This window comes from Streptopelia decaocto, assembly GCF_964273445.1.
Source record: "Streptopelia decaocto genome assembly, chromosome: 7".
In the NCBI taxonomy this organism is placed as follows: domain Eukaryota; kingdom Metazoa; phylum Chordata; class Aves; order Columbiformes; family Columbidae; genus Streptopelia; species Streptopelia decaocto.
This window is the reverse complement of record NC_138661.1, coordinates 37,065,407-37,089,190: the sequence shown is the minus strand read 5'-3', so window position 1 is coordinate 37,089,190 and position 23,784 is coordinate 37,065,407. Positions and strand designations below refer to the sequence as shown.

Sequence of the window (23,784 nt, the reverse complement as noted above, 5' to 3'; positions counted from 1 at the left end):
TGCCTGCTCCTATTGAGAGCTGTTGAGAATGAACCAAAGCAACTTTTAGATGGACTTTCAGGTAAAATTCTTCAGAAATCCCAGGAAGACCCTACAGCCATTTCTATAAAAAGAGCAGAGTCTGCTGATGTCCTAAGAGAAACTCCTGTTCCCATTGCAGCCCCTCCCCATCCTCACAGACAGCCAAGCCAGACAGAGGCTGCCCTGACTTCAGCCAGCCCCAAGTAGGCGAGTGGGGATCTTCAGCTTGTGGGAGAATCTGCTCAACTGACACTAAAGGGCACCTTCCCCACTAAGTTCTGGGGGTCCAGTCTGCAGCCCTCAGAAAGCTCATTAGTGTAGATCATGTCAACACCTATGCAGGCACTCCCTGGGAGATCTCCTTCTTTTTTGATCAGAAAACAGTTTCTGCAACACAAAAAGTGCCTGTGGGAAGACAGAGATGCTGCTGACAAGAAATGCTGTTTTGTTGGAGGTGAACCAGAATAGAGCCCTTTGCTTCAGCTGCCCCCAAATTTTTCATTTTAGTCAAGTTCAGCATCGAAATGAACTTTCCCGAAAAGGCCTCTCTACTTTCCTGTGCGTGGGGCTTGCGGCTGAGCTGCATTTACTGAGAACAACGTGGACCTTGCCCAAGCTTTATGGGAGCTGGGCAGAGCTCCCAGGGAGCACAGCCCAGAGGAGAGAATGGGACCCAAACCCAAGGAAAGGCGCTGCCTACTTTAATGTTAAGCAGACTTTAAACGAAACATTTCATGTCAGTTCAACAAATTGAAACAAAACATTCCTACCTCAGAAACGTCAAAATGCTTCACTTTGATCCAAAAAATGTCAAAACGGAACATGGAGACATTTCTGAACACGACTGTTTTAATTCCAGGAAACAATTTTTTCCTATTTTTTTACCCCAGTTTGTTCTGTTCTGGAAAACACAAGCATAAATTCAAATTTTCACATAGCTCAACTTTGAGCTATTTATCACAGGAGGGACCCATATTGCCTGTAGGTGTATATGTATATGCAGATGCATATGTACATAAGCACTTGCACACACAGTACCTTCACTGTGCCTTTCCGTGGCACCTTCAGGCCTCTCTTCAGGCTGGTTTCACCAGCCATACAGCTGCCTGGCCTCTGGCCCCATGACTGGAGGACACGCTTCAGTCTGCAGGAGGTCACAAGTGCCTGGGCATACCCAGCACCAGTGTGCTGTCAAATACAGGTGGTGGCTGTCCATAAGGTTCCCTAAAAACAGGGTGTTTAGGGCTGGCATAGCTGTCACTACCATCACCACAGGGTTCACACACAACCCAGTTCCCTTTAGAGTCTTCCCGCTCTTGGTAAGGGCAGACACTGGGTTTGGTCTGACCCATTTCAGACCTCATATTTTGATGCTGATGTGAATAATGAGGAACTGGTTTGAATAATCCCCTGCTTTGAGGGGCAATGCTAAAAACAACACTTACTGAAAGAGAAAAGGCAAGTGTATGGGAATTTCACTTTACTGTAATTTGACCAGTGATCTTAATTTATATTGCTGAGGATTATAGATCCTGTCTCCTAAGTGTGGTTAAGAGCACACTAATATGGAAAAAGGTGACACACTCGTATGCCTGAGGTGGATCCGTAGGTCTAATTTTCATCTCAGTAGGTGTAATCCTAACACTGCATCTAGTAACAGTTTGGCAATTTTGTGTGGATGTGACTTACAGTGTTCTTGCCCTCCAGCTGAAGGCTGCGAACATGACTGTGTCACTGGCTCCTTGGAGAAAATGCTCCCCTCCTCTGTGCCAGGTAACAGGCACACCATGGAATAAAGTCTTCCCCTGTGCACCCCCTCACCAAAGCTTTTTAGCTGTTCTGTGTTTCCCATATGCTTGGGATAGTCCTCTTCTTCCCAAAAGCTAAAAGACATCCCAGATCATTTTTGTGCATTTATTTTTCACAGTCTTTCAGTGTTGATTTCCTCTCCATCGCATATCTCCAAACAGGGTCCCTTGACACTAGGTCCTATCTTGTTTCTAGAAGGTGAGGTGTCTGCACATGGGAATGCTGTGTCTCTCTTGCACTGGTGGGATAGCTGACACAACCAGACTAGTCACGTACACCTTAGTCCTCTGAACCAGACTGGCCAGGACTGGGGCTCCACATTTCTCTCTTGCCAGACCCTCAGCACCCATTGTGTAGGCTTCCTTGCTACAGACCAGTCTCTCCCTGGTGCCTTCATCTGGGAGAACTTTTCCGTATCTTTGTCTCTTCCTTATTGGGGTAAAAAGCTTATTTTAATTATTTCCCAGTAGGCATTACTGCAAAAGCAGCAATTCTCATTAGCCCTGGACATAGACTGTTGCACCAGGAGATATATTTCTCTCATTTGGTATAAATAACCCATAATAATAATTCATTCTGCTAATTCTCTGATTCTCTCCAGCTCTTCCAAACTCATTCACCCCCTAAGCATGTAAAAATAAACTGCAGGAACAATTCTTATTGCATCTACAGCTAAATAAACTCCCATGGGTTCTGCTGTTACCCAAACAGTACCCTCCGGACTCATTCCCTGTGGGTTGGCAGTAGCTCAGCACTTGCAGGCTCTCTCAGAGGCTTAGATCTGATGCAGAATCAGTCTTCTTGCTGAGACCTTGCACTCTCTTCATAAGGCTCCTGCAAAAGCCTAAAAGAACATCTAGAAGGCCTTATCCATCACTAGGCTGTCCTGGGCTGCAAGAGTAGAGTGGATCTGCGATGGGCTGGCTTCCAGGTGATGATTGTTCCCACCTCCTAGGAGCAGCTTGCAGCAGCCTTGCCAATTGCTGGGATGCATCCCTAAATATAGGAAGGTTTTAGGGCTTAAAACGTGATGCAGATGATTAAGAGATCTTCCTTTTAGGGATAAAAGTATAGTGACATTTCGTGGAAGCAGTATATCACCTTTGAGAACCAAGGCATGCATTGTTTTAAAAGTAAAAGATAACAAGATAAAATAAAAAATAACCACAGGAACAGAGGAAATCAGCATGTTGGTTATGTTCCAAAAGTCTCCCCAGTTAAGCTTCAGATGTGCTCTGTTGTCATCATCCCCCTTGAAGATTATTTCAAATCTGTACTAATATGTGGATCAAGAGTGTGGCTGTTACCATGGGCACATATCTAATCAAATGGGGCCTAATTATGTATATTACCCAATTTGGCACTTTGAGAGCACTTCAGTGGTGATTCTTCTGCTTGTCTGACAAATAACATGATTATTCAGTAAGCTGTGTATATTTTAATGTTGCTGTTTTGTTCTTTGAGAAGAAACTGTCTAACTAACCAAAAGAGCTTTTCATTTGCGAAGGCACAGCTAATCTTAGCAACCAGATTCAATTAATTATGTTTAATAAGCTAATAAATATATTTAAGACTCTTTGAGCTATGCTTAGTCACCTTTAGAAAACACTTCATCATTAGGCACTAAAAACGAAGGATGAGAGCACTTTAAAAACTTCAGTTTAATAATACAAATTACAATGCAATTTGCTTTAAAAATATATTTTTAAATTGGTGCTTGTCTTTAGCTTTATGACTGAAAGCAGATTCTTTATGTCACAGATTTATGGCAGAAGCAAGGAATTTTTCAGGAACATGTCAGAAATAATTTGGTGATGCTTTTTCTTATCCCCTCACTATATGAAAAAAGTGTAGAAGATTGCTATTTCTGCCACCCTGCTACAATGCTCCCTGGCACAAGCAGAAAACAAGGCTTTTACTATGTCACCCATGGAAGGAAAGAGGTTGCCAGCAGAGGGACAGTGGGATGGGTAGTGACGAAGGCTGCAGAGCTGAGCCATGTTTTAAATCATCTGTGACTATGAGCTGGGAGACAAGACAGGAGCCTGTCAGACTTGGGTCAGCAGGAATCAAGCTTTTGGGGAGAGAAGCGACCCTACCTGCGCAGTTACCACTGCATACAGCATTGCGCTTTCCTTCTCTGTCTTTCTGCCAGCTCTTTACTCACATAATTTTCTCCTAAGCGTATTCAGGGAAAACACAGAGAAAGGCCCCTCTGGAATTTGCTCCCACCCAGTGTTGTTTTACCTTCCATCCCCTTCTCACTCACACAGCTGCCAGGAGAAGGACATGGTCTGGAGAACCTGCCAGATTGAGCAGACTCTTCCTTCCCCTCTTCCATGCACTGAAGGGATAATGTGTGGAGAAAGAGAGCTTGTAAATCACCAGGTGACCGAAAACACACCACCTTCTGTGCTTTTCTTCCTACAACAAGGATTCCTAAAGTCTGCAAGAGACAAATATGCGAAGTGGGGAATTAATGTGTTTGGTATAGGAAAGAAGCAAACTACTGAGCTGCAAGGGAACTGGTGTAACAGAAGAGGAAATCACCCAGACTATGAGGTGTCTAGTTAAGGCTGGCAGTAGAAAAGTGCAATCTACCAGAATCAGTGATGACTAGGTGAGATTGTGGCAAGGGGACTGAGGAAGGAACCAATGGGTGACCCACATGATGTCCAGAAGAGGGATCACTGATAACAAGCACAAGTTGTGTCAGATCTCCTTTGGAGAGGTTTGTTTGGAAACCCATTGGTGAACCCAGCTGGTGATCAGAGAGAAGACAAGAACACTCTGCCCTTGCAGCCCCAGTGTGGATGGGTGAAACACCCCCAGCTCAGTGCCGGTTGCCATCAACATAGGGACACTGCCTTCATCAGCAGTCAGGTGGTCTGCAAGGGCAGAACTTACCTGGTGTGATCATGCTGCGTTGAGAGGTGGCAGTCCTTCTCCAGCCAGTCTATTAGCGTGTGAATGAGCCACTATGATTGGTGTTTGTATGGCTGTCACTGTAATGCTTGGGTTAGATGCCATTTGTGTATCATTGAAACACTAGTAATAAAACACATAATAATAGTTGGAATATGGGTGCCCTAGTAAAAGATGGGATTGTATCGTTCAATATTGTCCACATTGGTTGTCATCTGATTCAGCCAGCAGTCTCTGTGTAAAACCAATCTTGAAGTTCCCAGCTTCATTTTCTCTGTTACACAAGGCACCACACAGCCTCCTCTCTCCCTCCCCCAGCCCCCACATCATTAAAAATAATTAAACTCTTGTCCCGTGGTGTCCAGGTGTCACAAGACACCTGGTAAGTCTCACCTCTAACTACCCACTCAGCTGTGCCGGAATAGCAGTGCTGCAGATGCTGCCTGTGGGGCTCAGCCCACACCCACCGAAGTGCCAGGAAAGCTGCTGGTGGGGCTCCCCCAGCTCCCTGTGGCTCCCCAGGGCACGGTGGGGAGCCACAAATTAATCAGCAGTGCCCCACCACAGGTCAGCACACCCAGCTATCCGCATTTTCTGTTGTTTGCCATTTTTCCCTCAGCCTCCATTTTCCTCCACATCTCTTTGGTGTACCAATTAATCCAGAGGGTTTTCATTTACTCAGGCTGTCCAAACCAGCAATACACAAATACCCCCCACAATCACTGCCAACAGCTCGTAATACATTTTAACTGCTCCTTGGCCTTTGATGTGTTAGCCTTCTGGGCAACATTATCATTACCCTTTATATACCTCCATAGGTGAATGCAGCTCGCATATGCTAAGTACAAGCTAGGGTTTGCTTGTGTCTGAAATAAAGCGTGTTTTCCTAAGAACCATGCAAGAATTGTGCCCTCTTTACTAGCCAAACCCCCAACAAGCCCCCGAAAAAACAATGATAGTATCCTGGGCTCTGAAGAGCTTATTTTTGAAGTAGGTGAGCAAATATAGGAAGGAACAGCACAATCAAAAGAGGCACTTACCTGGGGAGAAGTCTTAGCAGAAGAAAGTAGTCCTGGTAGAGTCTGAAAGTGTGGGCGTCATGTCAAGGTAAGCAGATACTATGCCTTGTCTGCATGCACGTGCTGGAAGTAAAAACATCATTCTAGCTGAAGCACTGGATACTGCCAAATTCAGGAAAACATAACAGGCAATTTTTAGGGAGACAGGGGCATTGCAGTCCCAGACTGGGGAATGCTTCACAGCTTTGGAGCCATTTACGGTTTTGAGGGCTTTCTTTATGGAAATAGTTATGATTGCATTTCTCAGGGAACATAAATCAGCATGGGTGGCGTCAGGCTGACAATTTGGAAGCGCGCTCAGCCCCGCTATGAAACTGTGAAAACATTCAAAGGCCTGAAAGCTTCATTTGAGATAGTCCAGATTAGCCAAGGGTGTTCCACAGTGGCCGCACAACTCAGAAGTGCTTACAAGAGGGAGGCGGAGGAACAAGCTCCACCTTGGAGGAATAAGCTAATTTTTTTTTGAAATGATGCATACACGATGTTAATATGGGTGCATACAGTGGGGCTAGCGGGAGGTGAAGCAAAGTCATTTCTAAGGAGAATTGTCAGAGTTCACAGGGCCAGCTGGAGAGGAGATCCTGGCCTTGCCCAGCCAGGCTGTCACCTCTGAACTTTTCTACTGATCCTGACATCTTTTCTTAGAAATGTAGTAAATGGTTCCCCCAGTCCCCATGGTCATCCTATAGCTGCAGAACAAAGCCCTGTTCATCACTGTCCTCCTCTCTCTCTGTAATTCAAAACTACCTTTGACTGAGCAGCCCAAAACATATTTTTGCTATTGTAGGCATCATTCTGCAAAACCTGTCCCGGGCTGTGCCCCTGCAGCAAAGAGCATGGTGCAGCGAACATGGCCAGACCCAAATTCTCCAGTTCTGCAAGAGACTCATGCTCGATTAAACTAGGACTACTCCAAAAAGTTGGGAAGGAGGCAGAGAAAGGGTCTGATTGCCGAATGTTGCTGCATGGGTCCCTAAAAAGGGAATGAGTCCTGCCCCACTCCCCCTGAAAGCATTGGGGGATAGAAAGATCACAGAGAGGAGCTATTAAAATGGGTGCCGGTGGGACCTGGTTTCAAGCAGGGCTTGGGACACGGAACAATAGGCTGCCATTTTGAAGCAGTGAGAGCCCAGCGTGCATTTGACGATGTGGTGGAAAACACTGTCACGGGGTACAATCCTTGCTTGCAAAACAAACGGGCCCCTGAGAGTTCATTGTGCAGTGGCTGCTGACGTGCAAAGTGAGGACTGAAAAATATAAACTGTGCTTTCTAAAAATATAAAAGAGCAGTGCCCGAGGGAGGGTGGCTCGGGGCGGGAGAAGCAGAGGGAAGAGACTGGCGTTGTTGCTACATCTCTGTGAGATTTTCGGGAAGGCACCATGCCTTTCCATGCCCCACTGAGAGCAGGGTCACGCTGGTGGCCTCGCTCGCAGGAGCCACCATGCCAATGCAAACAAGACCCCCAAGGAAAGATCCTCTTCCCTTCATGGGCCCTCAGGGAAGCTCACATCCCTCCAGCGAGTTTTGCAGGCTGGAGATGATCCTCCAAGCAAAGCTGTTGTCTTGTGGAGGAAGAGCTGCACACCCTGGCCATGACTGAGCAGGGGACAAGGGGTGCTGCTGCTCCCAGTGAGCTCCCCTGGGTCCTTCCCAACCCTGACAGTGGGCTTCGAGTCCTCTGACAAGTTTTACTGCCTGGCAGGTCTGAATCACATGGTGAGACAAACCCACCTGGGGCAACCTGGCTTCTGCCACTGGGCCACCACCACCTCTGGCTGCCCTTCCCAAGCCCTGAGAGATGAAGAAGGCTCCTCAGCCTCAGGAGAGACCAGCCAAGAAGGAGAGGCAGAAATGGTTAAAGTAGCTGGTAAATAAAAATCACAGAAGAAAAACATGATCCAGGCAGAGAAAAGCATCTTTCCAGCACTGCCAACCCCACATACTAAAAAATTATGCGTCAGGCTCCAGAGAATCACAGCTTAAATATCACAAGGGTTTTTGTTCTGGGTTTTAAAGAAAATTATAAATGTTTGAGTTTTTCCTAATTGCACTCTGGTTTCTTGAACTTTATGATCACGTTTTCAAACTTTTCTCCAGATCCCTGAGGGCTACAAATTTCTACATTTTTATTATAAAATAAAGTTGAGAAGCTCACCTAGTGCCCACAGCTTTGGGGCAAACACCAAAGATCAAAAGACTTACTCTAAAATGAGAATAGGAAATACAGGAGACCTCAAGAATGAGCACCCTGCAGTATCCATGCCTCTTACGATCTTTCTCCAGTGTTGCGCAAAAGCCCTTTTAGAAGATATTTTGCTGTTTTAACAAACATCACATTGCTTAAGTACTTTATTTGCCAGCATTAAGGGCAGGTCTTCAGTGACATTTTTTGTCCCAGAACAATGTTGCTTACAGCCAAGGGCTGCAGAAAAGTTAAAACTAAGGCTGCTGTCCCAGGCTGAGGGGACCAGAGGAGCACAGAATCTCCAAGAGCATGTTATGTGCTCTGGGTTGCTGCTGTTCAAGGGCAGGGAAAGCTGGGAAACATTATCCAAGGCCAAACCCGAGCCTGGGCTTCCATCTTTAGCCTGATCCATACAGAAACTTACTGCCCAAAAGGGGCAGTGCCATCCAATTTACTTTCTTCATCTCCAAAGGTGCTGAAAGAACTGTCATATGTCTTTATAGGGATATCTATGTTATGGGGCGGATAGACTGTGATAAGTGTTATCAGCCTGTAAAGAGCTCAGTGATCCTCCCAGATTAAAGGCTGATCTGAGTGCAGACTTGGTATGGTGCCTCTTGAAATGATCTGGCTTGTAACAGCCGGATTATCAAGTGCTGCCTTTAAGAGAATGTGATTCTCTCTTTTGCACTGGTCCTGTTAGCTTTATTAACTGTAACACTTGCTGAAACATCCTCTTGTAGAGATAATGGCTTCCTTTAGTTGCTGTCAGAATGAACAAATTGAAATAAAAACATGCCACTAATAATTGTACCCTGCTCTAATTAAAGCAAGACAAAAGCATTGCACTGCTGGGTTTGGCTTGCCACTGCCTGGGTGCCTGGACAAGCCTGAGCAGAGGGGCTGACCACAGGAATGCCAATAACCAAAAGACAACAGTGCCTAATGCATCAGTCAAACTCAAAGCCGCAAGGCTTCCACCAGCCCAGAATCTCAGCAAAACATTCAGGCAGACAAGGAACACATTTAGCACCCAGAGCGGGATCTGGCTGCCCAGAGGTGCTGCTCTAGGCAGAGCTTAGCACACGTGGGCCTAAGGAGCTGCAAAAGGTGAAGGCAGATGCTGAAGTACACAAAAACTGAAGGTTTTTCAGCAGTCTTCTTGAACTTTTTATGACCCATTTGCACCACGTAGAAAGGAGAACGGTTCAGTTCAAGCAGGAGGCAACAGGACTTTAGCAGGACAGTGGAAGAGAGGCGGAAATCTGCTTGCCTGTGTCCTGCAACAGGAGTAAGGAAGGCCACGGGTCCAGCTCTCTTTCCTTGCAAGCAAGCACCAAAACCTCTGCATGTCCTGCCTCTCCAGTCCAAATCAGGGTCCCATCATAACATGTACAAGCTGAAGAAAAAGAGAACAAAATTAACAGGGAAAAGAAGAGCACAAGTTTCCAAAATCCAAACTAAAAAGCAGTGGCATAACCACATCACTGAGCACTCACAGAGCTTGCCCTGTAGACAAACAGGTGACCATATCCAAGGACTGCTGTATACCCAGGTATTAGTACAGGTACTACACTCTACTGATTGATTGTGGATCAGGAGAGAGCTTGGCCAGTAGTCCAGGACTGACCCAGGGATGGCCAGGCTTCAAACATCCCTGGGGATGAGGTTCCAGGTGCCCCAGCTGAGCTGCAGTGCTGCCTTGGGAAGCCCTGCTGTCCCCCCTGCCTACTCAAGGTACTCCCTGAGGCTGGTACACTCCTGGTGTGCTACGGGAGCCAGGGCGTCACACCTGTGACCACTGGCTTGAAAGAAACTCCTTCTGTAGCAAGAATGTGCTATGCTCATCTCTCATTAAGCTTGGATTGTTTCAGCAGCCTTCCCCACTGCTTTTCCCAAATAGGAGATGGTGATAAAGCAGGGAGTAAGATCTAGACTGACCCTAGCCATCGCCTCAATGACTCTCTTGGTCCTGAGCCTCATGAACAAGTGCAATGTGGCTGTTGCAGCCATTTCTGCCTCTCAGGGAGTTCTTTGCTGCTAAGCAAGCAAACATGTCCTCTTCTTGAAAATCCTAATGTGCCCATGGGAGAGAACTCTACACAGCTTACAGCTTCCCAGCAAAGTCTGTGAGAAACCACAGAAGTAAGAGAGAAGAGAGACGGGATCCTTCCCAGGCACCACAGTCAGTGATGCAAGGATGCCAAAGGAGCAGACAAGAACCAGGCAAAGCCACAGGCTCCACAGTGGCAGCACAGTTTTCCTCTTTATTAGCCCTGTAACTCCGAAGTGTCATCTTGATCCCACAAGGTCAGGTATGCACTTAAACATAGCTCTGTTTTGGACTGCATTACTTAAATTATTTTTTGTTTCCCAAGAGAGAGATTTTTCCTCCTCATGCTGGGAAGGATGATTGCTGAGGGCATCACAACAGAGTTGAGGGACAAGAGGATAAGAGGGACAAGAGGTCAGCGTATCAACAGATAATTTACCCAAACTGATTTGCAGGTGAAAATTAAAGTTTTCAGGTGGCTTAAGCTGCTTGGTTGCTGGCCAGAGCACTGCCTCAGCAGCTCAGGTATGGTCTTCAGACCCATGTCAGGACATAGGCTTTGCTGGCATCCCACTGATGAGGAGCATGAGATGCCCTCCTCTAATGCTGTGTGCCCCAGCCCTCCCACTGAGCCCTTGCATGGAGTTGAGTGGCTCCAATGCACTGATGCTCTGTGCCGGCTGGAGCATCTTGCTTGGAGTTAATCCCCTTTATGTAGCCCCGTCCTTACAAGTTTGCTAGTAGTCTTCTGCACAGCCACCTGGGAACTAATTTCTAAGATTAAACCCTGGTAGTAGTTTCTGTGCCTTCTCCTTGACATGGAAATTTCTCTCTCTTATCAAGGCAATCTGACTGCCCTTCAAATGGGAGCTTGGGAAGCAACAGGAGGGGAAAGACTAGGTGATGAGTCTGCCTTTTCACAGACCTCCGGTTGTCACCTGGGGTTTCTATACACATCTCGGACTCTTTCATTAATCCTTGGCTATTCCTGGTCACTTTATTTCTTACTTTCCACTTTCCTAGCCTTATTCTTCAATAAATCTTCATCGTTAGAAAGAAGATCTACTTCATGTCACTGATTGAGCCATTTAAAGCTATGGCAGTAGGACTCAAGCACAATCTACACAATTAAATTATTTAAAATATAAGCTTTGATATAATACAAATGAAGCACACTCACGTCAGCTCAAGGTGCAGTGCCCTTCTCACAGGTGTTTGACATCCAGAGCTGGAATCTGGACAAGGGACTAGGGAACCTTCTGCTGCCCAGATCAGCTCTCCCAAGTTTGTGCCAAGAAGGCTTCTCACCTGACCCAGAGAAAACACAGCATGTGCTTGATAGTCATCACCCTGCAAAGGTCAGAAGAACAGAAGACAAGTCTTTTTTCTCCCATGAAGCTAAGAGCAATAGTCAGAGCTATGAGGACCAGATATAGGCTTAAAGGAAGGTGCTGCTGGCCTGCCGGTAGCATTTTACCGAAGTTTCAAAGAAACTTAAGCTGCCAAATTTTTATGAAGCCATCTTTGACATTTGGTCCCTAAGGAAATGAAACACTCAAGATTAACTAACTCTGTTAATTACATAGTTAATAAGGAACTACAATAGATAATAAACAATATCTCTTCTCCCAAGGGGAAAAATAAGCATCACATACATGAACATGCTTCCTACACTCTGCTTCTGTGGAGTTCCCCCTCAAAAAACATCTGCCCTTGAAGTGATCTGCTCCAGCACCATGCTAACACCCTTCCTGTGAGCATGAGTGGCAAAGCCAGAACCACTCTCTGTATCCAGGAACATGAGGTGCTCCCTGTGCTCCCCTTAACCCATGCAAGGATCCCTTTCCTATCAGCAAGGAGGTTTCTGCCCCAGACCTGCAAACTGCTCCCCAGCAAGGGAAATCAGAGCCTCTCTCACATATCACCATGTTGCACTGACTGCTATCGACTCCTTAGCAGAAACAGAACAGCTACCACAAGGATCAGAAGTCCACAGAAACTTGGGTTAACTCACCACAAAAATCATCCTTCCCTAGAAGTGAAGTTCCCTGTCTGGATAACTTAAAATCCCTTAGGGTAGTAGCACCACCGAAAGGACAGGGCAGGACCCTTCCCTGCCACCAAAGCCCTTCGGCACATCACGGTGCTGACGGGGAAAAATTCCAGTGGCATTTCCTCTAGAAATTCAGAGAAAGAGCCCGTCTACTGAAATGCTGGTCTCAGTGGCTGAAGTGCCACACTCTTGGGAGCAGCTTTACTTTCTCCAGAGCCCCTCACACTGCTTGAGGCATAAGCCATGCCCACCTGGCCAGCAAGCTTAAATTTCAAACAACCTCCCTAACACAGAGAAGAGACATCGGAGTAAGCTCATTTTTCACTACTTACTGATCAGAGCGTACTCCAGCTGACACTGCTGTGTCCTCTCTGGGTCTCTATCTGAGACGAAGCCATCAGTAAAGGGAAGCCATTACAAGAGGGTGCACTATGCCCTCCTCTGGCTGTTAAAAATAAGTGTCACTAAACCAGACAGATGCTGGCACTGTGTCTCAGCAGGCACTAATTTAGCCCATACAGAGTGCTTCTACATCATTTGTTCTAGGCACAGCTTAATTGCAAAATTAATTATTTTCCTATCAAACAAAATTGTATCAGAGGGTAGTCATGGGATTTTTAAGCCTGATGGATGCTAAATGGGATCTGAATAAATAAAACCAACTTTGGTTCCTGTCTGGGCTCAGGACCACTAAGAGGGAAGCACTTCCATTCCCACTGCAGGGAGCCAGTGGGGCTGTGCAGAGCTGGGGGAGCCTCTCCAGCCCCCCTTGCCCTGTTCCGCTCCAGATGTGCCGCTTCCCCATGATACAGCGGGTAGCCATCCCCGACATGGAGCTGGTATGGCAAGGTGATGGCACCCAGCATGGGGGTGAGGAGAGGGGAGTGTGGCCGTCACCGTGGCATCAGTCTGCCCTGGCCAACGGCACGTGGCAGCTCGTGCCCAGACTACTCCACACCCGGCGGTGAGTGGTTTGCATCTCAAGACTAGCCCGTTCAATTTGTTCTCATTTCTGGGAGCTCAGACACAAGCAGAGCTAACCACCACCCAAACACACAACTTTTCCCATGACAGGGCAGACAAGAGCTAGATTTTAATTGGAGGAAATTCCATTTAAGTGGGCTGCATTCTCAGGTGGTGACAAAAGTGGAAAAAAAAAAAAAAGAATGGATAGGACCAAAACTGTGGCATGGGAGAGCCACAGCTGGGACAAGCTGTGATTGTCCCTGCAGAAACCCTCTCTTTTCAACCCCCTGACAGCCACTCCAAGACAGTGCATACCATGTGGGCAGAGCTGTGGTGGGCAAATTGCCTCAAAGTCACACAGAAGTGAGCATATTGATTAGCCAAGCATGTAACTCTACAGTGAGAAAACATTACCTGAGCAAAATATGGGTACCAGATACCAAGGTCTTGGATTGTGGGTCAGTACAGTGTGAAACCTGACACAAATCAAGTCACTGCTGCTCCTATCAGGTGTGTCCTCTGAAGTATGGCCCATGGGCAACCACCGGGCTGAGCTCAAGTTAATGTTATATTCTACAAAGACACAGAAAAGATGACAGTCCCAGCTGCAAACCGAACCTCAGCTCCCCCCCAGTGAAAGGGGCGAATGAGCCATTTCATATTTATCCAGTGAATCTATGAAGCTGCATTATGAAAGTATGAAGCACTGCTCCTTTGGTGTCTTAAAAAAAAAAAAAAAAAAAAAAAAAAAGTCCACAACAAAGCTTGTTTTGAATCCAAAAGGAAGTCTGCAAACCTATACGATAGGGGTTTTTTTAATATCTCCCTTAATGCCTTATTAAGCATCTTGTGATGCCTTTTGCATTAGATCATATCTCCAAATTTTGGCGTATATCTGACTTAACAAAAATGATGTAAACTATGGCACCTACGGTGAGACTTTGTTGTTTTATGAGGTCTTTTATCCTCAGAGAGCAACCAGGCTCTGGGCATGCAACCACTGCCCTCAAGTGGCATGAGCCATGCAGGACCTGTCAGGAACCTCCTTGGCTTTGCACAGAGCAAGAACACAAAGGCCTTTGCGTGGGGAGCAAGCTATTTGGGTCCTCAGATGGGAAAAAAGAGACCATCTAAAGAAGAACATTTAGGCATTTACCTTTTAAAAACTGAGCCTGAAAAGCATTTAAAGGAAGGAAAAGGCATGCTTTACCTAGGGATGAAACTAGGGACTTCCTTGCGAAGCAGGCTGCTCCTCTTGAGGCCAAAGCCTCCTCTGAACTGAGATAGATGACATAGTCATCAAGTCAGCAGTAGCCCACCACAGGCCACCAGCAGCAGGCCATGCACCAACCAGGCCTCACTGCCTGCCGGCACAGGAGTCTACAGGAGTCTACTCCTTCATCCAGCCACGTTCCTCACCGGTCCCATCTCCCAGGCCCCACCAAAGCAAGCAGTGGCTTCAGAGCTGAGGTGCAGCTCCTTGGCCATGTCTGAATGCACAGCCCCAGGACCGGCACCCATGTAAAACTATTGGACATCCCCCGGCATGAATCAGGGTGAAATTATGATCCTAATTTATTCTGCTTCTCTCAACCAGTCTCTCCCGTAGTTCCTGTGGAATTTCCTGTGTGTTAACTACTGGGAACCAGCAGGAATGCTTGAAGAGCAAACAACTAGCAGGCATTTTTTAAAATTACTGGGTAGCCGGAACATTCTTCTACAGCCCTGCAAAGGCAAAGGGAGAGCATTACAACATCGTTGTTTGAAAATCCCAAGCTGCACTTGGCATGCCGGGGGAGACTGGGTGCTGCCAAAGCAGTGATGCTTTGTAACCACTTGTTTGATTTGACCTTTCTCGTGCCTTCTGCCACCCAGTGAAAACAAGCATTTCCTTTGCTTGGATCGGGTTCTGTGTGAGAAAAACCTAAAGGGAGGGAGAGAAAGAGAGAAGGAATTGCTGTGGGATTTGCTCCTGCATTTTCTCCTAATTCCTATGGGTCTTGCCCACATACCAGTTGATCAACCCAACCAGTTGATCAACCCAATCTTATCCTTGCCACCACAGTGACACAGAGGTTTCAAAGTACCACGGGCCATTCACGGGAAGGGCCCTTGTCCACAAGCATGACAGTGTGTGGTTCTCACAAGGCTGTAGGAGAAGCTGCAGGCACAGAGGTGCAGAGCCACCGGGAGCTGCTGGCACAGCTCTGTCCCGCTCTATTGCAGGCACCGTTCCCCCTGCCCAACTGGGGATGCCTGTGCTGGGCTCCAGAGCTGCTGTTGGTGCTTTTCCGGCCTGGCTGCCAGCCTGGAAAACAAAGTTCCCAACCAAAGCGAGATCAAGTGGGGAAGAATGGCTCTGACATTCCTGCCTGCCACCAGCAGCATTTCCAGAGCAATAGGGCTGGAGAGGCTGAGCCCGCAGAGCTGCTAGATGAATAGGAGTGAGGGACACATCACCGCAGTGTTATAATGCGCTTCAGCAAATGGGTTAGAGCTCATCCCTGCCGCAGCAAACCTCCCTGGTTGAAATCCCCCACCAGAGAGAAAAAGACTGCAGCCCTGTAGCACAACTATCTTATAACAGCTTCCCTTTCTAAAAGGTTCTTTTAGACACGGGCTTTACACTCTGCAAGCAGAGGACAAGATTTTGCTAAGGGGGAAAGATTTTCTTGGAGCAGAAGGACTGAAGGACTAAGCTTGGCAAGGAAGGCATGGAGCAGCAAGTAATCTCACCGAAGTCTCCTGTAGGCATGGAAGGTAACGACATTCACTTTGCTCTAGTTTAAAGTGTTCAGCTCTGTATGTTTTAGACTTCCATGCCTGACCTAGTGCTCAGCTCAAGTCGGTTTGCTCCATAAATGAAGGCAAAACCTGCAGAGGTATCAGGGAGGGTGGCACCAGGGGACAGGGCAATGTGATCTCCAGAGATCCCTTCCAACCCCAACCACTCTGTGATTCTGTATGATCCTGTGTAATGTGCTGTTCCCCAGCATGGCAGGGGCAGGGAAGCATATCCCCTGTTCAGCCAGGGACAGGGAGCAGTGAGGTGACAGACAGAGGTCACCTCTGTGGCAGCTGAAGGAACAATCTTTGCCAGACACCTCTCTGGTCCCTCTCCCTGCTCAAACACCAGCGACCCAGATCCCCTTTCCTTGCACATATGCTTATATTGAAAGCACCAGGCAGGTACCAGTCCAAGGTGAGTAAGAGCTACCTATTCGCCTTTGCTAGGAGAGTTCAGGAGATGCCTGCACCACTCACTGGATCATGGTGCAGGGCAACTCAGGTCCTGAAATCAACACTGCCGTGCAGCAGCGAGCAGTGTTATGTCAATGGTTGGACTCAATGATCTTACAGGTCTTCTCCAACCAAAATGATTCTGTGATTCTAAGCACAGCTTTGCACTACGGATGTCAGCTGAGGCTCCTGACATGCACAACCTTCCCTAAACACTGAGGGAGTAATATCTTGAAGGAAAAGAGACATGAATGCTCCTGAGAGTTTGCTAGAGAAACTATTTGTCCATGGAGGAAGTTTCTTCCTAGTCCTCCTATTTAGAAACTGATTTGTGGCCAGAAGCATAAGTATTTTGTAATCCTTGTTAAAAATACAGTAACCTAGATGCATCACATTTTTAAGCATTGGCCTTGGCAGTCTCTTGTGGACAAGAGTTCTTCTGGTTCATTTTCTTTTGTATGAAGCACCTGTCTTTACCAGTTTTGAATGAACTTCCCTCTCTCATCAGCTATATCCTTTTTCTCACTGTCAAAGCAGACACTGGAAGAGGTGGGGCCCAGAGCAAAAACTGTACAAACTGCACAACTTATTACAAAAGAGAACGGGGTTCACAGCTGATTGCTCAAAACATGGATTTCTGTTTCAACAGCTGCTGAAGGAGAGCTCGTTTTGCTTGCACTAACTGGATGTTATCCAGACTTCTGAATCAATCCCTTCCTCACCTTCCCAGACACTTACAGAAGAAGGGACCTCCAAACTCTTCAGCAGGATGAATAAGACCAAGGGAGCCTTTGAGAGCCTGGAGCTTTGGAGCCCAAATCACATACAGAGCACCTCCTTGACCAGTGTGCCATCCCCATCTGCGTTCAGCCAGAAGGCCACAGACAAAGCCCTGAATGTGATCCTTATTGTGGTCCTCTTTGTCATCATGGTATCTCTGGGGTGTACGATGGAGATAGCCAAGATCACAATGCACCTCAGGAAACCCAAAGGTGTGGCAATTGCTGTAACGGCTCAGTATGGCATCATGCCCTTGACAGCATTTGTGTTGGGCAAGCTCTTCCAGCTGGGTGCTACAGAATCCCTGGCTGTCCTCATCTGTGGCTGCTGCCCAGGGGGAAACCTCTCCCACATCTTCAGTCTGGCACTGAGAGGAGACATGAAACTCAGGTAAGGAAAGCTCATTTCTGAATGCCCAGGCCAATCTAGTCATATAACTGGTTCAGAAGTTAGCTTAACCAACATTAGCAATTCCCAAGAAGCTGGATAAAGACTGAAATACTAAATCTAGAATATTTTTAAGCACTTATGGTTGCTCAATGAGCCAATTTGTCCCGGTTTTACTATAAGATGGGATTCTGTACCTTTCTCTGAAGCATATGGCACGCTGCTCTTGATGAGGTGGGTGTTGGAACACTTTTTCATCTCCACAGAGCAGTACAAATAGCATATAAGTGCTATATTTATCCATATAGCAGCATATAGTTCTACGTAAACGGAGCACGGTGTCTGGAGAAGCTGCACCAGTGAGAAAAGTTGAACTAGCAGAACCTAAAAAACCCTAGTGATAAAACAAGATCCAGGAGGAAAATCAGAATCATTACTTTCTCTGTCACTTCTGAATTCCTGAAATGTGAGCTGTACCCATAATGAAGGTCCTTTGTGAGCTTGTACAGAACTTGAAGCATCTCCCCCTCTCTCTATTCATATCACATCCTTCTACAACCTGATAGCAATGTTGGGGAAATCTCAGTGACAGGTCAGGAAAGAACCAAGTGAAGTCTTGTATCCATGTGTCCAGGTTAGTAAGAAAAAATAGCATATTCCATAAAAAGAAGAGTAATTCTTCTATTAAAGAGTCCTTTCTTCATTTCAGCATTGTAATGACCACATGCTCAACAGTTCTGGCAATTGGACTAATGCCTCTGCTTCTGTACCTTTACTCGGGAGGACTATACGAGGGTGATTTGGAGGGCAAGGTGCCTTACAAAGGAATAATCACCTCCCTGGTCATAATGCTAATCCCCTGTGCAATTGGCATCATCCTGAATGAGAAGAAACCAGAGTACACTGGTTGTTTAACTCAAGAGTTCCACTAGCAATACCCGAAAAGCTGTTAACTACTTTGTAAACCTATTTTTCATAGCTTCTTTCAATAGGGCTCCATTTCAGAGAAACTGGGACCAAGCACAGCAAAAAAGGGGTGCCAAGACCTAATAACAGACCTGATAAAATGACATTAGGAATCACCTCTAAGAAGGATGGGAACCTGGCTAGAGCAGATACAGGAGGTCCAGAGCTCTTCAGAGGTCCCTTTACCCAGCACAGGGCAGGAAAGCTGTGTATTCTGCCTCCCAAAATTCCCCAGCTCCTTTATCTACCAAATCACCAGATACCAATGAGACAATTTGAAAACACAACCACCACCTATAGACAGGCTCTGCCTGTGAGTGGGTGGACTTTGGGTGGACTAGGTTCACAAATGGACCTGGACAGACAGACGCATAGCAATGCCTGAGAAACTAGTGGCTGGTGGAGAAAGCCTCAGTCATTTTGCAGGTAGATCAGAAAGGTACTTGGTTATTTAAGGTCTCTCTAGGTAATACCTCGGGATGGTTTTTTGTTGATTACTTGTAACATTTATATGCTTGAAAGGTATTTATGCACTCTTACTATATACTGACATATGTGCTGGACAAGGAACTGGGTACAGCTGCTTCCAACGGCTGAGGCAAATTTTGCTGGGGATTTCTCTCTTGTCCATGCCTTGACCATTTTTATTTTAGGCAGGGATGGTTGTGCTTCTACTGTCATCTGCTGCAATAATCGCTCTGTCTGTGGCCAATGTGGGAAGCAGTATCATGGTTGTCTTCTCAACATCCCTCCTGGGATCTTCTGCCCTGATGCCTTTTATTGGATTCTTCCTGGGATATGTTCTCTCTGCAGTCTTCAAGCTTAATGACTGGTATGTTCCCCTGCTCCCCACTCCCCTCGTTCTCTGTCACCAGAAGGAACAGATAAGCATGGCAGCTCTGGTCTACAGAGCAATTATGAAAATGGGTTTCAACACTGCTGTACTCTTGTAGAATAAATGCTGATTGCAGTCTCCCTAAACAGGCCCTAGGTGTACAAGCAGACATACTGCAAGCTGGTCCCAAGTCAATAACTCCCACACCTTGAGTGGGGAGAGAAATTAGTTTAACCTCTGCTTGTCACATCAGAGAGGGGAGGAGTAGCTGGTGTAGGGTTTTTTTGACACAGGTACGTGATCACCACAGAAAGGGTAGAAGGTTCACTGAACAAGCAGACAGGTGGTTTTGACTTAAGATCACTACTGACCTGCTAAGCACACATTACCAGTCTCTGCTCTCAGTGATGAAGATGGGGGAAGAACATAATTCATAGCACCAAATGAAAAACCAGCGAACTGGGAAATACCAACAGAGAGCAGACCCCAAGTGAGACAATTATTCCTCAGCTGATAAATACCCTATACCAGTCAGTGCATTCAGTTGCAGCCCCAGGAATTACAGATGGAAACCTTGCATATAAAACCCACTCTCTTCCTTTCCCATCCTACCTAATCCAGGCAGGAAGCCCGCTAGTCATCACTATTTTTTACCTTCACACCTTAGACTCCTCTTTTCATCTTGGACGCAGATTCCTTTCTTGTGGGAAGCTGCAGAGCCCATAGCAGGACTTAAGTCCCCCAAACACCATTAAGCACAAAGTCCACATTTATAGCGTGATCTGTGTCTGCCCATTGCAAAGGGAACAAGAGGCAAAACCTTCCAGGGATCTCGTTACTGCTCTTAATAAAGCAACTTTTAGCACAGGCAAATACACAAACCACTGCAACAGCACGGTAGGCAGTGTTCTTTTTAAGTTGCTTGAAAGTGGGTTAAATCTGTAATCTGCTTAACTTTTCCTCGTTCAGATGCCGGCGGACAGTGTGCATGGAAACTGGCTGCCAGAACGTACAGCTTTGCTCGACGATCCTCAAGGTTGCCTTCGCCCCAGAAATCATCGGCTCCCTGTATTTCTTCCCACTACTCTACTTGCTGTTCCAGCTTGGAGAGGGACTCCTGCTCGTCCTGGTCTTTAGGATCCATGACAGAATTAAAAAAGGAAATGGCAAGTACGGCTTTGCTCTTTTTTATGCTTTCCACTCCAAACCATAAACTATCAATGAATTTCTGCTTTCTAGAGTAAGAATACAGTTGCCATTTAACTCAGGGTTACATACCAAACACATTAAAAACAAATCACAGTCAAAAATTCAAAGGTAACCAAACACATTAGAAATTATGACTTCCTGCGTCAGCAGAATGTTTCACATAGCTATATACTCTCTATACTATCAGTGCTCAGAGGTTTTCAGAGTTCTCTGCTTAAACTAAGACATCCTGCAAAAGCTATCACTTGCACCACGCACGTGCAAAGAACAGGGGTGTTTGTGTGTGCCTAAAACCACACAAGACATCAGATATCCTGTAATGCAACAAATCACAGCTTCACTGCACACTGTTGAGAGATTCACTGATGGCTATCACTTTTGGAGAGGAGGGAGGAAGAAAAGGACAGAACTGCCAAGTACTACAGCTGAAGGAAGGAAACATTTGGATCTTTTGCTATAAAAGTGCAAGCAGATTTAAGCTTAATTAAAATACATGTATGCTGTTGGTATAGAAGTGAGGTAGACCTGTCTCCAACTTCAGCAGGTCCATAATGCCAAAACCCATCTGAGTGTCTGTGTATGTATCTGAGGAAAGCACTGCTGAATGAGATTCTCCACCAGTCACACTTCTGATGCTTCCACACCAGCTTTCTCCAGTCCCTTGGGACAGAGAAGCAGCTGAGCAGCTGCTACAGGAGCATTTTACCAGATCTTACAGCTCAGCTGAAGGATGGGGAAAAAACCCCACCCAACTTGTATCCTTCGGTGTGCCTCCAGCGCAGAACAGTTGATACTGGAAAGAGCCATACAGGTGCTTGTAGGACTACCACGGAAAGGCTAGCTTTCCATTCCAGGCTCCAATTCATAAATGACTGGGAACAAAATGGTTTAAATACTTTGGCAAGACTTCCAAGTTCCTTCCTTTTGTTTCATGTCACCCAGCAACACCAATTACAGCTGTTTCACAACCTTTCCATACCCAGGTTTCAGAACGCCTATTCTCACTACATTTTTCCTTTCCTTCAGATGCAGCAAAAACGATGTGCACAGCTGTGCACACAGTTAGTGCTCTGGAAGTGTCAAAACCCTGCAGAAACAGTGGCAAACCAGGAAAATGATACAGACAGATTATGCAGCAGCTGCTATCACGACCCCTCCGAGCTGCACCTTCTGCAGCTGGCTTAGAGGTCTCCAGCAGCTCTATGCAAGACTTACTTCTATGCTCAGTTTACACCAAACAAGGAATCACCACAGAGCTAATTGTACCCTCACTGTGATTTACTGAAGACCTTGCTCCAGACTAAGCCTGTCCCTGCCTGCCCATGAGAGAGACTTCCAAGTCATCATGACAACCCTTTGGGACAGCTTAGAGCCACACTCTCAAATGACCACCCCCAGTCTTGCCCAGATGAAAGTCACTGCCCACATCAGTTCCCTTTTTCAATTTCACCTACCTGGAATTATCTCTCTGGCTGATGTTGGAAGCAGCTCCCAAAGGCATCACTGAAAATTAATGTAATTTCTCTAAGACAGACCCAAAGTGAGGTATACAATTTCTCAGTGCAGGGGCCACCACTACCCAGCATGCAGCTAGGCAGCCAACAGGCTGCTGGTCACTCCCATTTTCCAAAACCTGAGCATCATGTGGTGTTCCACTGCTCTCCACACAGCAGAGACCACAAAAATTGAACACAGCTATACAAGCCGCCGAAGTATGTCAAGTTTGGGTCCAGCAAGCTGTACCTCAGAAAATACACAAGCCTTGAGTGTTCCTTGCTTTGCAGGAGCCAGTGAACTAAATACAGGACACCATCTAGCTATTGTCACCCTACAAATAGGAGCATGATGGCAGACTGGCATTAACCCCTCCAACGTGCCGAGTATGCATTGCAACCTGAAGTAATCCTCCTTAACTAAGACTAAACAGGCGCATATGAAGAACCCATGCTTCAAAAACACAGAATCATTTCTGGCCAGAAGTCAACATAACCCTCCATAATGCAAAGCCTGGGGGTTTATGTAAACTGGAAGTTTGTCATCACAAAGCCAGGTCCCCAAATAAAATGCAGAAACCTATTCAGGTTGCTTGCAAAGCAAGTGGTATGGTTCAGAAACAGAATTGGAAACAGCTGTTTGTAGAGCAGGCAGTCCTCTGCATTTAGCCTGAGGAGTATCTGAAATCCCACCACTTTCCAGTCAGCAGGTGCCTTCAGTGACCTGCGTTCCTGTTGCAGCCAAGGCCCACTTGAACACAGACATGCCTGATCATTCAAGTAAGCAAGAAGGACCAACTAACTTGAGGTGACACAGCTGACCTTACACCTGGCTTTTTCAGCCCTGCCCTTACCCATGTAAGGTAAAGCCCTCTTCTTCCACCCCTCTTCCAATGGTCCAGCATCTGAACTACCAGTCTCTGAGAATGACACCTTCCACTCCTCAAAGCTGACTAGCAACAAGCCAATCAACTGCACATCAAGCCAACCACCTCGGCACCTGTTCCCAGGAGCACCTGGCAGTTTGGTGCAGGGCCACCTTCACAGACAGATTCCCAAGGCACAAAAGTTCATTCTTGTTCATTGGCTCAAAACACATTTATGAGAACTGTGCAACAGCACCAAAAAAAGGCAGCAGGTCCTGCAGAGACCCTGAATGACTCACCTCCCACAGGGCCACACCTGGTGCTGAGAACCACCTTGCATTTCCCAGGATTTAATGCAAAGCCCAGCCTTGGCTCCAAAGTTCTTTTTAAAGGCCTCAGTGGGTTACGGGAGTAACTTTTTAAAGCACTTATAAGAAAACACTTTTAAAAAAAAAAAAAAAAATTCTAAAGGTCTCTCTTTCAACATGGACAAGGGTTTGAGAAACAGGGGGACTGCATAGGGTTGCTGCTCCTGCAAGGCACAAACACTGAAACATAGGCTGCAGCACTCCCACCAACTTAAAAATCCCTCTTCTTCCTCCAGAATGAGGACTAATGCTTTCTCCACACCTAAATATCCTCTCATACACGTGTGCACAAACACACTAATGAAGTATGCCAACTACATCCATCTTTCATATTTCATCTTTATTATCCAGTGATTAAAAGCTACATGACTTGCCTGATTCTCATTATCAAGGTTCTCATTCCAGAACATAAAAGAGATCTAAGGACACAGCATAATGTATTTAAAAGGAAGTTCTCCCCCAGGTCCAAAATGCTCGATGGCACCTTTGCTGTAGACCCATCTTTAAGGGACATTTTAACACTGTCCAACATGAGATGCAGTCACGAA

The 23,784-nt window shown here is 46.3% G+C and overlaps 1 protein-coding gene and 1 long non-coding RNA gene across 2 annotated transcripts; one reads left to right on the top strand and one right to left on the bottom strand.

The window, feature by feature from the left end:
* Positions 1 to 3,471: 3,471 nt before the first annotated feature.
* On the bottom strand, positions 3,472 to 11,567 carry LOC309442829. The gene is made up of 5 exons (XR_014184699.1): positions 11,254 to 11,567; positions 9,294 to 9,419; positions 5,796 to 5,897; positions 4,738 to 4,878; positions 3,472 to 4,276 (listed from the first exon to the last, which is right to left on the bottom strand). It is a non-coding gene; the product is annotated as an uncharacterized lncRNA (long non-coding RNA).
* A 5,534-nt stretch (positions 11,568 to 17,101) lies between these two features.
* SLC10A1 (solute carrier family 10 member 1) lies at positions 17,102 to 21,786 on the top strand (the record flags this gene model as incomplete). Its single annotated transcript, XM_082059221.1, is given in 8 exon segments — positions 17,102 to 17,502; positions 18,209 to 18,416; positions 18,419 to 18,421; positions 19,119 to 19,295; positions 20,271 to 20,466; positions 21,536 to 21,624; positions 21,627 to 21,662; positions 21,664 to 21,786. Coding segments are annotated over 8 exon segments (1,233 nt in total).
* Positions 21,787 to 23,784: the final 1,998 nt, after the last annotated feature.